This window comes from Oncorhynchus mykiss, chromosome 10 (assembly GCF_013265735.2).
Source record: "Oncorhynchus mykiss isolate Arlee chromosome 10, USDA_OmykA_1.1, whole genome shotgun sequence".
Lineage (NCBI taxonomy): Eukaryota > Metazoa > Chordata > Actinopteri > Salmoniformes > Salmonidae > Oncorhynchus > Oncorhynchus mykiss.
The window spans coordinates 35,261,149-35,274,969 of NC_048574.1; the positions used below are offsets into that span (position 1 = coordinate 35,261,149).

A 13,821-nucleotide genomic window follows, 5' to 3' on the forward strand; every position below is an offset into this window, starting at 1 on the left:
ATGCTGCCGGGGGCAACAACCGCCTTTTTGTTTCCCTGCTGGGAACGAGTGAGGGCTGAGTGTGTGGGTGCACACATCTGTGTATGTGTATGTCTGGTATGTGTGTGTGTTGGTGAGAAAGAGAGAGAGAGAGAGAAGAGAGAAAGAGCAAGCCTAGGTAACTGGGTCTTTACGTGTGTGAGAAGAGGAGGAGGAGATGTTGAGCTTCTGAGCATGCAATCAAAGGCCTCATTTAGGAGGTTATCGCAGGTGAGTGAACCCTGAGTGCATGTTGCCTTGTTTGTTTGAGCTAGAGGAAGCAAGAGCGATAAAACATAACAAACTACACGTCAAATGTAGGCCTAATTTTTAGGTCACAATGTGTCCTGTACTACTGATGAGCCTTAATTCTGCCATCATTCCTTCTGAAGCGGTGAAGCAGCAGGGAGACAATGTGAGCTTTGCACCTTCCTTTTGAGGGGAGGAAAGCTGGCGCAGGGAGAGGAAACAGCACTGAGCATGTTCATCATGGAGAACAGAGATGCAACTGTTTTCTGTCTCATTGCATTATGTGAAGAAAAGCCAAGAGCAGAGCTCTCTCTGTGTGTGTGTGTGTGTGTGTGTCTTTAAGTGTGCCTGTGTGTATATGTGTGTGTGTGCGCCTGTGGGTGTGGAAGTGTGTGTGCGTGCCATAATCTAGATAGACACCAATGGGCCACATTGGCCCTGTAATGAAGGCCATAAAGCTCCTCTCTTCCCATTTTCTGTTCCTCTCATCTGGTTTCTTATCTTCCTTTCTACATGCCCCCACTCCCCTTAGGATGACAATTAAGAGGTTGCACATAAAATATGAACAACAAAACTCTTCCACTTCAGTTCAGAAATGTACAATTGAACTGAACTGAATAATCTTCATTCCATCTCTCCAGTGCAGCATGCAGCTGTGAGTTGAGATCAGTTCACCTCTCCTCACCTCTTCTTATTGCCTTCCTGGTCCTTGTGCCTCCAGTCCAGCCGGCTCTTACGATACAGCAGGTTCATGTCGCCGCGGGGACACTGCTCCTCCTCGCAGCCAATCACAGCGCAATGTAGCCGCTTGCCCCTCCTCTCTATGTCACGCAAGAAATGCTCCACCGCCACATCCTGGGCGGAGCCAGAGCTCATGGTATAGAAGACCAATAGTGTGAAGTTGATGAATGTCACTGCAGACCAAGCTTGAGTCACCTAGACATGGAGAAGATGGGGACATTGTCATTGTTAATAGTCATTTATTATATGTTGAGCTGACATGACAGAGCCCTGTCCAGTTGTCCTATTATACAGCTCCCCTACACAGCTCTCATGTCGACATGCTGTATGTAGGGCAGTAGCAATTACAACATGGTTATAGTACCTGGCTCCTTCTCTTCATTACAGGTGAACAGGGCAGGAGGGATTCCTCCAGACATAATGAGGTGCTCAGAGACAGGGTAGGACTTACCAGAAGTGAAAGTTAAAAACCAGAGAAGTCGCATTATAAACCATGTCTGACACAATATCTGACCAAAATATGTGAAAACATCCATATAGATGGACAGGCAGGAAACATAACTAATAAGGCTCCTTGTGTCATGGACATCCTTTCCTCCAGGGTAAAATAAACTGGGCATTGAACCAGGTAGCCAGGTAGCCAGGTAGCCAGGTAGCCAGGGAGCCAGGGAGCCAAGCAGCCAGGTAGCCAAGCAGCCAGGTAGTGAGGTAGCAAGGTATTGTATGTTTACCCAGTCCACTGTGTTGTTTACCCCAACGCCCAACCTACAGTGGATCACATGAAAACACTATTTATATTTTCATTATCCAATTATGACTATCTGAGTAAGCATGGTAACTCAGCTGCAGTGTTTCTCTCTGGCTGGGGGCCTTGGGGTGGCCTAACTAGGGCTGTTTGCTACCCAGGCAGTAATGTGGTTTGTCATATGTAGCGCACGCAGGGCTTCCTGCACACGCTATTCACCCCATGAAGAGTCAGGCTTGTTGTGGGGCAGATATTTGAGGGCCCAACAGTGTTGTGTGCATTGGAGTATGTATGTGAGCGCGGCGCTGCGATTGGCTAAGAAAAGCGCAGCTGTCAGCTGGTGTATGAGGGTTCCCAGTATTTTTCCATCTTAAATGTAATAAAAATGGAGTGTGAGTGTTCAAGTGCTTTTGGTGGTTTAACTTATACTGCATGGGACACTCCTTGCAATTGGTTTTAGTTTGAACATAATCACGCAAACATTGGATGAAACGCACACAATACAATGTAGACTAATTCATTTAGAGGCCTACTGCTACTACACATTCAAGAATGCACTCAATGAACCCACCCATACATAACCTTATTAACCCTTCTCCAACAGCACGGGGAATTCTCTAAACTGATTCCATTAGGTTACACATCAATTATTGTCTCTGTACTTTGTTGTTCTGTTGAACTATCTATTTTTACTGATTGGCATTCTATAAGTAAGAGACCAATTTAATATCTATAACCAATACAAATCTAAACCTTAATCTGATTCCAGTGGAAGAGCGCAGGCTGCAGAGTCATGAACAATATGGCTCTGAGAACACAGGGTTCTCTACAGTGAGAGATGACATCATACAGAGAGCAGTGTCATCCCATCATGATTCTGACATGGCCCTGTGTGTCACCCTGTGTGCCATTGTAGCTCCCGCTATTCCTATTGTCCAGTGCCCTGGCCTCGCTACACACAATGCCCTGCTGCATTGCTGTGGCCTGGCTGCCCTGCGTGGCATGGCGTGGGGTGGCGTGTTGTATGACTCAGTGTTAATTAGGTTAGGGAGTTGAGACGGTGTAGGTTGGGCTTCTGTTAACAGGGCCGCTGATTTGGGCTTCCAGGATCTGGCAGCTGAGTAGGCAGCCGTACAATTGTCGCATTACAGCTGTGGGGAAGTGTGCAATTACGCAGGCTGCTGAGGAAAAGGACACTGCTTGGGAGACGGTTCGTCAGGTTCACTAGTCCACTATACAGCACACTTCCTCTACTCCTAGAGCATGTCTTATCCATAGCCTTGGGCCATACAACATATTTTCCCCCAAAATTATATTGCTCCTGTCTGTACAGACATAAATAAAATTATTCTAAATACTACACCAGAGAGCATCATTTAGCTAAAGAGGATCAATAGCTTCAAAAAATAGCTGTGGATTAAGCTTTATCACAAGTCACAATTTGGGCAGAACAAGTGCTAAATATAGAACAGCTTGTAGCATTGTGGCCATAGATATCAGCGAGAAAACGTAGGCCTACCATTTGGAAAGCAAATGCCTACTGCTGAAAATAGAAGACTAATCTGTCTGTAGAAGCGAACAATTGTTTTATCAACAACTGTTGAGGGATTCTGAGTGAACAGCATTGTTTTTCAAAGTATCTTATCACTGGTGAGTAGCCTATGCTTCATCTTCATCATTGGGTGAGTCAGTGTCACTGGACACACAGTATTTATATATATATATATACTGTACCAGTCAAAAGTTGACATACCTACTCATTCAAGTGTTTTGTCTTGTTTTACTATTTTCTACATTGTAGAATAATAGTGAAGACATCAAAACTATGAAATAACACATATGGAATCAACAAGTAACCAAAAAAAGTGTTAAACAAATCAAAATATATTTGAGATTTTAGATTCTTCAAAGTAGCCACCCTTTGCCTTGATGACAGATTTGCACATTCTTGGAATTCTCTCAACCAGCTACACGAGGAATGCTTTTCCAACAGTCTTGAAGGAGTTCCCACATATGCTGAGCACTTGTTGGCTGCTTTTCCAACACTCTGTGGTCCAACTCATCCCAAACCATCTCAATTTGGTTGTGGTCGGGTGATTGTTGAGGCCAGGTCATCTGATGCAGCACGCCATCACTCTCTTTCCTGGTCAAATAGCCCTTACACAGCCTGAAGGTGTGATAGTCTAAATGATAGTCCCACTATGCCCAAACCAGATTGTGTATTGCTGCAGAATGCTGTGGTAGCCATGCTGGTTAAGTGTGCCTTGAATTTTAAATAATTCAGACAGTGTCACCAGCAAAGCACCCCGACACCATCACACCTCCTCCTCCATACTTCAAGGTGGAAAGCACACGTGGAGATCATCCATTCACAAAGACACGGCAGTTGGAACCAAAAATCTCAAATTTGGACTCATCAGGCCAAAGGACAGACTTCCACTGGTCTAATATCCATTGCTCGTATTTCTTTCTTTGCGACAATTCGACCATGAAGGCCTGATTCACAGTCTCCTCTGAACAGTTGATGTGAAGATGTGTCTGTTACTTGAACTCTGTGAAGTTTTTATTTAGGCTGCAATTTCAGAGGCTGGTAACTCTAATGATCTTATCCTCTGCAGCAGAGGTAACCCTGGGTCCTTATGAGTGCCAGTTTCATCATAGCGCTTGATGGTTTTTGCGACTTCAAGTGCAGTCGCACAAATTCTTCCATATTGACTGACCTTAATGTCTTAAAGTAATGGTGGACTGTCGTTTCTCTTTTCTTACTTGAGCTGTTCTTGCCATAATATGGACTTGGTCTTTTACCAAATAGGGCTATATTCTATATACCACCCCTACCTTGTCACGACACAATTGAATGGCTCAAATACATTAAGGAAATAAATTCCCCAAATTAACTTATTTTACAAGATACACCTGTTAATTGAAGTGCATTCCAGACGACTACCTCGTGAAGCTGGTTGAGAGAATGCCAAGCGTGTGCAAAGCTGTTATCAAGGTAAATGGTGGATACTTTGAAGAATCTCAAACATATTTTATTTGTTTAACACTTTTTTGGTTACTACATGATTCCATATGTGTTATTTTCGTAATGTCTTTACTAAATCCATCAGGGCATTGCATGCATTATGACGGTCGTCATAACGAGGAGACCAAGGCGCAGCGTGATATGAATACATTCTTCTTTAATAAACGAAGAACACTAAACAAACAAACTAACAAAATAACAAAAACGACCATGACGCTATAATACGAGTGCTGACATGCAACTACACATAGACAATAACCCACAAAACCAAGATGGAAAATGGCATCCTAAATAGGATCCCCAATCAGAGGCAACGATAAACAGCTGTCTCTGATTGGGAACCAATTCAGGCCACCATAGGCCTACATATACCTAGACATACTAAAACCCCATAGATATGCAAAAACACCTAGACAATACAAAAACTAAACCAACCACACTTGTCACACCCTGACCTAACCAAAATAATAAAGAAAACAAAGATAACTAAGGTCAGGGTGTGACCCCCCAAAGGTGCGGACTCCCGGCCGCAAACCTAAACCTATATGGGAGGGTCTGGGTGGGCATCTAACCTTGGTTGGGGCTCTGGTTCTGGACACCGCCCCCCTTCTTTACACTGAGTCCGCTCTTGTATCACTGACCCGTGGATCATCGTCAGAGGCTCTGGACTGCGGATCCTCGCCGATCCCCGCTGTGTGGATCATCGCCGGATGTTCTGGACTGGGGACCCGTCGTTGGACCCGTTGACTGGCCCGTCGTTGGAGGCCCCGGACTGTGGCCCGTTGTTGGAGGTTCCGGTCTGTGAACTGTCGCTCTGGACTGACGCTCTGGACTGGGTACTGTCGCCGGACGCTCTGGACTGGGTACTATCGCCGGACGCTCTGGACTAGGTACTGTCGCCGGACGCTCTGGACTGGGTACTGTCGCCGGACGCTCTGGACTGGTTACTGTCGCCGGACGCTCTGGACTGGGTACTGTCGCCGGACGCTCTGGACTGGGTACTGTCGCCGGACGCTCTGGACTGGGTACTGTCGCCGGACGCTCTGGACTGGTTACTGTCGCCGGACGCTCTGGACTGGGTACTGTCGCCGGACGCTCTGGACTGGGTACTGTCGCCGGACGCTCTGGACTGGTTACTGTCGCCGGACGCTCTGGACTGGGTACTGTCGCCGGACGCTCTGGACTGGTTACTGTCGCCGGACGCTCTGGACTGGGTACTGTCGCCGGACGCTCTGGAATGCCGAGGCGCACTGTATGCCTGGTGCGTGGTGCCGACACTGGTGGTACCAGGCTGGGGACACGCATCTCAGGGCGAGTGCGGGGGGAGGAACAGGGCGTACTGGACCCTAGAGGCGCACTGGAGGCCTGGTGCCAGAACTGGTGGTACTGGGCTGGTGACACGCACCTCAGGGCGAGTACGGGGAAGAGGCACAGGATACACTGGATACTCCCCCGGCTGTGTCCAGGGTCCTGCTCCACCTAATATCTCCTCCCAGGTCCATCTCCCCATTAAGCGCTGTTCCTCCTTTTCACGCTGCTTGGTCCTTGTTTGGTGGGTTATTCTGTCACGTTCGTCATAACAAGGAGACCAAGGCGCAACGTGATATGAATACATTCTTCCTTATTAAACAAAGAACACTAAACAAAATGAACGTGACGCTATAACACGAGTGCTGACATGCAACTACACATAGACAATAACCCACAAAACCAAAACCTGAATTGGCCTGAGCCAATTCAGGCCACCATAGACCTACATGTACCTAGACATACTAAAACCCCATAGATATACAAATACCCTAGACAGGGAAAAACACCTAGACAATACAAAACTAAACCAACCACCCTTGTCACACCCTGACCTAACCAAAATAATAAAGAAAACAAAGATAACTGAGGTCAGGGTGTGACATGCATATAGGCCTAGGCTTCCACTGTATGATATGAATAGAAGCCTATGATATGTATGATATGAAGAGAAGCCTCGGCCTAGACACAGAGAAAGAGAGAGTGAGAGATATGCTTTATCGTTGTCGGATAGGCTACTGCTGTCTGCTATAAAGATATAGGCATACAGAAGAAGGCAAATGTTTTATTTTTTCGATCAGAATATTTTTTGTAAAAATAAGCATTATGTTGTTAGATTATAGGAGTAACTCTGGTAGGCCTAAAACATTCATCCTCACCTCAAGTTCAACTGTCGGAGTCAGTTGGAACACCAAGTCAAGCCATTGTTTATAGGGAAAATACCAGCAGGATATTATATCATGGCAAACACAACATTACAGTTGGAAACTTAATTTGGCCAAAGAAAATGGCTCAACAGAATTAAACAAAACACTTGCTAAGTGGTTTAAACCTTCATAAAAGTTTTGAAAAGGCTATATTGCCGAAATTACCAAGAAAAGCTAGTGCCTGCAGTACCCAACAAATGACAGCAATAGGCTAATGATATTGAAAGGCCTACTTATAACCTTATAATCTTAAACCAAATAAGGAACACACAATTAAAAAGATCAAAACAGATCAAACTTCATTTAGCCAACAAAACAGAATGAAACAAAACATAATTTGCATATTTAAAGAACTGGTTTAGATGAATAAATAGGTCTACAAAAATAACAATGATTTAAAATAATAATAATGATAGAACAAAAAAAACAAAAAATAAAGTAAAAAAATTGCATCCTACCTGAATAGTGAGTTGCCTGCATTGGCCATTTGTGTGGTATTAAAACATATTCTACTAATGTCTTCTAGCATATAAATGATGCAGAAATGCGTTTATAAAAGGCAACTAAAAACATGTCTGCTCAACTGTATGTGTTATAGATGCATGCAATGCTTTACTTTAAAGGGGTATGTTTGTACCCCCCACCCTCCAGCACCCACAAATCAAAACAAATTCTGCAGCTACTGTATGTCCTTAACGGAGCCTAAATGAATATGGAGGCAACAGCATCGCTCACATAGACGTCCCAGTTTTAATCAGGTCTTACATGTGCTATAAGCATACACACGCGCACACACACACACACACACACACACACACACACACACACACACACACACACACACACACACACACACACACACTACATAGGCTATACTGTATATGCAGCCCACAATGTAGATATGCAACCAAAGCCCCCACACTGACACATTAAATCAGCAATTCAGGGATTGTAAAAGAAGCTTAAGAGGCATTTACAGGGTCAGAAGTCATTTAAATCCACCTCGTTAGAGCTAGGAGGCAGATGGAGGCAGATGGAGGCAGATGGAGGCAGATGGAGGCAGATGGAGGCGTGATTCACATTCCTGGATCTGCATGCAAGGCTGCAGAAAATTTAGCCATTCAGCACTTAAACAAACACAACACACACACACAGACACACACACACAGACACACACACTGTGACACATGAACAAACAAAACACACAAACACAGACATACACACTGTGTCACATAAACAAACACAACACACACAGACACACACACAAACAAAACACACTGTGACACATGGACACAAACACACACACTGTGACACATGGACACAAACAAACACATTGTGACACATGGACAACAAACACACACACTGTGACACATGGACAACAAACACACACTGTGACACATAAACACAAACACACACATTGTGACACATGGACAACAAACACACACACTGTGACACATGGACAACAAACACACACACTGTGACACATGGACACAAACACACACATTGTGACACATGGACAACAATTACACACATTGTGACACATGGACACAAACAAAACCCTTGGAGCTACAACCCCAAATGCTCCCAGAATTAGAATGTAGAGGCTTGCCACAGATTTAGAATGTAGAGGCTTGGCACAGTATTATAATGTAGAGGCTTGTCACAGTATTGGAATGTAGAGGCTTGCCACAGTATTATAATGTAGAGGCTTGCCACAGTATTAGAATGTAGAAGCTTGCCACAGTATTAGAATATAGAGGTTTGCACAGAATTAGAATGTAGAGGCTTGCCACAGTATTAGAATGTGGAGGCTTGCCACAGTATTGAAATGTAGAGACTTGCCACAGTATTGGGATGTAGAGACTTGCCACCGTATTGGAATGTAGAGGCTTGCCACAGAATTAGAATGTAGAGGCTTGCCACAGAATTAGAATGTAGAGGCTTGCCACAGAATTCGAATGTCGAGGCTTGCCACAGAATTAGACTGTAGAGGCTTGCCACAGAATTAGAATGTAGAGGCTTGCCACAGAATTTGAATGTAGAGGCTTGCCACGGTATTAGAATGTAGAGGCTCGCCACGGTATTAGAATGTAGAGGCTTGCCACGGTATTAGAATGTAGAGGCTTGCCACAGTATTAGAATGTAGAGGCTTGCCACAGTATTAGAATATAGAGGCTTGCCACAGTATTAGAATGTAGAGGCTTGCCAAGGTATTAGAATGTAGAGGCTTGCCACAGTATTAGAATGTAGAGGCTTGCCACAGTATTGGAATGTAGAGGCTTGCCACAGTATTGGAATGTAGAGGCTTGCCACAGAATTAGAATGTAGAGGCTTGCCACACTATTAGAATGTAGAGGCTTGCCACAGTATTGGAATGTAGAGGCTTGCCACAGTATTGGAATGTAGAGGCTTGCCACAGAATTAGAATGTAGAGGCTTGCCACGGTATTAGAATGTAGAGGCTTGCCACAGAATTAGAATGTAGAGGCTTGCCACAGAATTAGAATGTAGAGGCTTGCCACGGTATTATAATGTAGAGGCTTGCCACAGAATTAGAATGTAGAGGCTTGCCACGGTATTATAATGTAGAGGCTTGCCACGGTATTATAATGTAGAGGCTTGCCACGGTATTATAATGTAGAGGCTCGCCACGGTATTAGAATGTAGAGGCTTGTCACGGTATTAGAATATAGAGGCTTGCCACAGTATTAGAATGTAGAGGCTTGCCACAGTATTAGAATGTAGAGGCTTGCCACAATATTATAATGCAGAGGCTCGCCACAGTATTAGAATGTAGAGGCTTGCCACGGTATTAGAATGTAGAGGCTTGTCACGGTATTAGAATATAGAGGCTTGCCACAGTATTAGAATGTAGAGGCTTGCCACAATATTATAATGTAGAGGCTTGCCACAGTATTATAATGTAGAGGCTTGCCACAATATTATAATGTAGAGGCTTGCCACAGTATTAGAATGTAGAGGCTTGCCACAATATTATAATGTAGAGGCTCGCCACAGTATTAGAATGTAGAGGCTTGCCACGGTATTAGAATGTAGAGGCTTGTCACGGTATTAGAATATAGAGGCTTGCCACAGTATTAGAATGTAGACACTTGCCACAGTAATGATGTGGGAAAATATGTGAAAATGAGATATGCCCACAATTTAAACTAATCAAACAATAATTACTGTGAGAAGTATCTCTGGTTATAAAAAAAAGGGAAGGGAGTGGCTAACCATTATAGGCATACAGTATATTGAGGATCTGGGGTGTCAAAGGACTGTGGCTGTTTCTACATTTCCTATTTAAACTCAACCTTGGATGACTTCTGGATTCAGGCTTTGCATTCACTGCCATCTGGATTGTTTGTGGGAGACAGTGCTCCCGAGACAGTGAGCCCAACATCATCAACCCCTTCTCCCCCTCCTACTGTCTCCCTCATTTCTGTCTCCCCACCCTGTCTCCCATGTCTCCCCTCGTCCCTTCCTCTCTCCCTGCCTCTCTGTCTGTCTCCCTCCTCCCTCCCTGCCTCCACCTGCATCTCCCTCCCTCCCTCCTCCCCCATCCTGCCTCCCAGTGGTGGCAGAGACCTAGCTGCACCTAGCTGTCAGGTCGTCTGCTCTATTGGGCCGTGGGGCAGCTGTCTGTCACTCCACATTGCTGGCCTGTTACAGGGCTCCACCACACCGCCACACCGTCACAGCATACAGCACAGATCCACATGGCGTATTATTATGGCCTGACCCCTGTGGCCGTGTTATGCCGCACGCATTCACAATGTCACAATCACCACACTCTGACACGCCCGGCTATACGCCGTGGCAGTCCAACACACTGCAGCCAATCAGTCAGGGAGAGAGGGACCGAGAGGAAGGGAGAGAGATAGCGATTGAAAGAGATACAGAGAGTGAGAAAGAGAGCGATAAGGGAGAGGGAGAGGTAGAGAGGGGAGGAGTGGGTGAGGGAGAGAGAGAGACAGGGGAGGAGTGGGGAGGAGGGGAGAAATAAATGGTCCTCTAGAGTAGGATGGGTAGAGATGCATAGACAAGGAGAGAGAAAAGAAGAGGAAGGGAGAGGAAGGAAGACAGCTCAGGCAGGAGCTTGACAGAGAGAGGAGAGGAGGTATGGGGGAGAGAGGAGAGGAGGTATGGGGAAGAGAGGAGAGGAGGTATGGGGGAGAGAGGAGAGGATGTATGGGGAAGAGAGGAGAGGAGGTATGGGGAAGAGAGGAGAGGAGGTATGGGGAAGAGAGGAGAGGAGGTATGGGGAAGAGAGGAGAGGAGGTATGGGGGAGAGAGGAGAGGAGGTATGGGGAAGAGAGGAGAGGAGGTATGGGGGAGAGAGGAGAGGAGGTATGGGGGAGAGAGGAGAGGAAGTATGGGGAAGAGAGGAGAGGAGGTATGGGGGAGAGAGGAGAGGAGGTATGGGGGAGAGAGGAGAGGAGGTATGGGGAAGAGATGAGAGGAGGTATGGGGGAGAGAGGAGAGGAGGTATGGGGAAGGATGAGGGAATCCGATAAATAGAGACAGAGAGAGAGATCAAGGTAGAGATAAACAAGAAAACGAAATGGGGACAGATTGATAGAGAGAAATAGAGATGGAGAAAGAGAGCGAGGGGATGAGTAAATGGAGAAAAAAGGAGGCAATAGATAAACAGTGAAAGAGAAAAGGAGCTGGACTGTAAGAATGGGGAGGGCTGCATGTGAAACCAACATGTCTTTCACACCAGTCAATGCGTGTGTGGTCTCCTAGCAACACTGTCTGCTACTTGTCTCTCTCCAACCGCTAAATATTCACAAAGGGGGATGTTAGCGCTGTCGTTCATGATTATCTGAATGGGAAAGTTAACATGCTAGGGATCCAATTCTACCCCGCTTAATTAGCCTTTCTGTGTACACCTACATTGTGTCTTAATTTCCATAGTATATCTACAATATAGATACCATACACTGTGTAGAGTGCCATTTCCACATGTTCTCCAAATTATACACAGTCATCTCTAAGGCTACCAGTCGATTCCACATATATGTATTACGAAAATACATACAGGCCTATTATGAAATTAAATTGGACGCAACTTTTCCAATGGTGTGATGATGTTATCACGCTGTATTTGGTGTATATTGTTGTGGTAGTTAAGAAAGTACAGTGTTTTGAGTCACTGTGATGTAATGTATGGTCAGAAAGGAACCCCACTGGGACACTCCATGGGATCACTGCCAACCACTGGGCTCCTCACACTAAAACAAATGAATACAAAGACCTTCATTCTTACAATGCATGAGAAATAGAGCAGTATTGGGTGTCAAATGACTGCATGTGACCGGCAGCACTTCAGAATGAAGATAATTAAATAATGCAATGTATAGAATATAGATTGAGTACAAGACAAGTACAATACAATTCTGAAGGTCAGTGATGGGCAATTTAGAAGGGGTGGGGACCACAAAAAAATCTGAACTCATCATGAGGGGTCGCATTGGCTCAAGAGTCTGCATACCCACATCCATACCCACACATGGAGTCAGAGTCGGTCGGCCCTAGACTTTTGGGGACCCTAAGTGAAATTTTGGTGCAGTTTTTAACCTGACATCTGAGTGATAGAGACTAACAAAATCATTGGGGGCACCCCGTTCTGTAATTCGACCATGATTAATACAAGTTTAGATAGGTGGCTAGACTAATTTACCAATCTGCAAAATGTTAGCTGACATGAGCTAATTGAGTGATTGTCAGTGTCTGACATAGCAAGAGAAAAACTGCTGATGCACAACCACATTTCTAAATTGCACCTTGTGTATTCTACTATTCTAACTCTCAACAGTAAGTTGAGACCCCAATTGAGTCCCCCCCCCCAAAAAGAAAAAAAATGAATAGATTATCTGGCATTCCACAGATGTATTCCCGAGAATACTGGGGGAGGAGGAGCAATGAAAATGTACTGTTAAAATGCATGAGGACTTAAAAATACAATTGACTAAGCTGACTAAAACTGATATGGTAGGCAGTATAATCTTCCATTTCTGTGTGATAATTATGACAGACTCAATTTTACCAGATCAATAAAATTAGAATAGAAAGAGAAAGACACTGAAACAAATTAAACTGAGAGAGTACACTTTTAAATAAAAACATTGGATGCTGACCCTAACAAAGTGCACTGGGTATAGTCACCTAGTTCAAAGAACATACAGACTCGTACACACACACGCGCAAAAACAAGCACAAACACATGCGCATGCACGCACACCACATACACACAAGCACAAACACACTGTATATAAACACACTACATCCTCCTTGGTTGGCATATCCCTCTTCCACCCCTGCAATGGCTGCTCCAGCCCCAGCCCAGTCAACGGCTGATCCTCTTCCTCTGCATTGTACAAACTGAGTGAGCGATGAATCTTTCATTGAGTTGGAACCAAAAAGATACTCAAAATACCTTCTTCCGTCCTCACATATATTTCTGTCTCATTGCATTATGTGAAGAAAAGCCAATAGCAGAGCTCTGTGTGTGTGTGTGTGTGTGTGTGTGTGTGTGTGTGTGTGTGTGTGTGTGTGTGTGTGTGTGTGTGTGTGTGTGTGTGTGTGTGTGTGTACAGTGCCTTGCAAAAGTATTCATCCCCCGGACGTTTTTCCAATTTTGTTGCTTTACAACCTGTAATTTAAATGGATTTCTATTTGAATTTCATGTATCAAGCCCCTAAATAATTCTGAAAGGCCCCAGAGTCTGCAACATCACTAAGCAAGGGGCACCACCAAGCAAGCAGCACCATGAAGACCAAGGAGCTCTCCAAACAGGTC

At 44.9% G+C, this 13,821-nt stretch overlaps 1 protein-coding gene across 1 annotated transcript in view; it reads right to left on the reverse strand.

Annotated features, from left to right (window-relative positions):
* Window positions 1–13,821, reverse strand: part of LOC110533732 (neuronal tyrosine-phosphorylated phosphoinositide-3-kinase adapter 1) — a 41,801-nt gene that overhangs the window by 10,494 nt on the left and 17,486 nt on the right. The window contains exon 2 of the mRNA XM_036990128.1: window positions 953–1,203. Within this exon, the coding sequence (XP_036846023.1) occupies window positions 953–1,143 (191 nt within the window). The 5' untranslated portion in view covers window positions 1,144–1,203. The remainder of the gene's footprint in view (window positions 1–952; window positions 1,204–13,821) is intronic.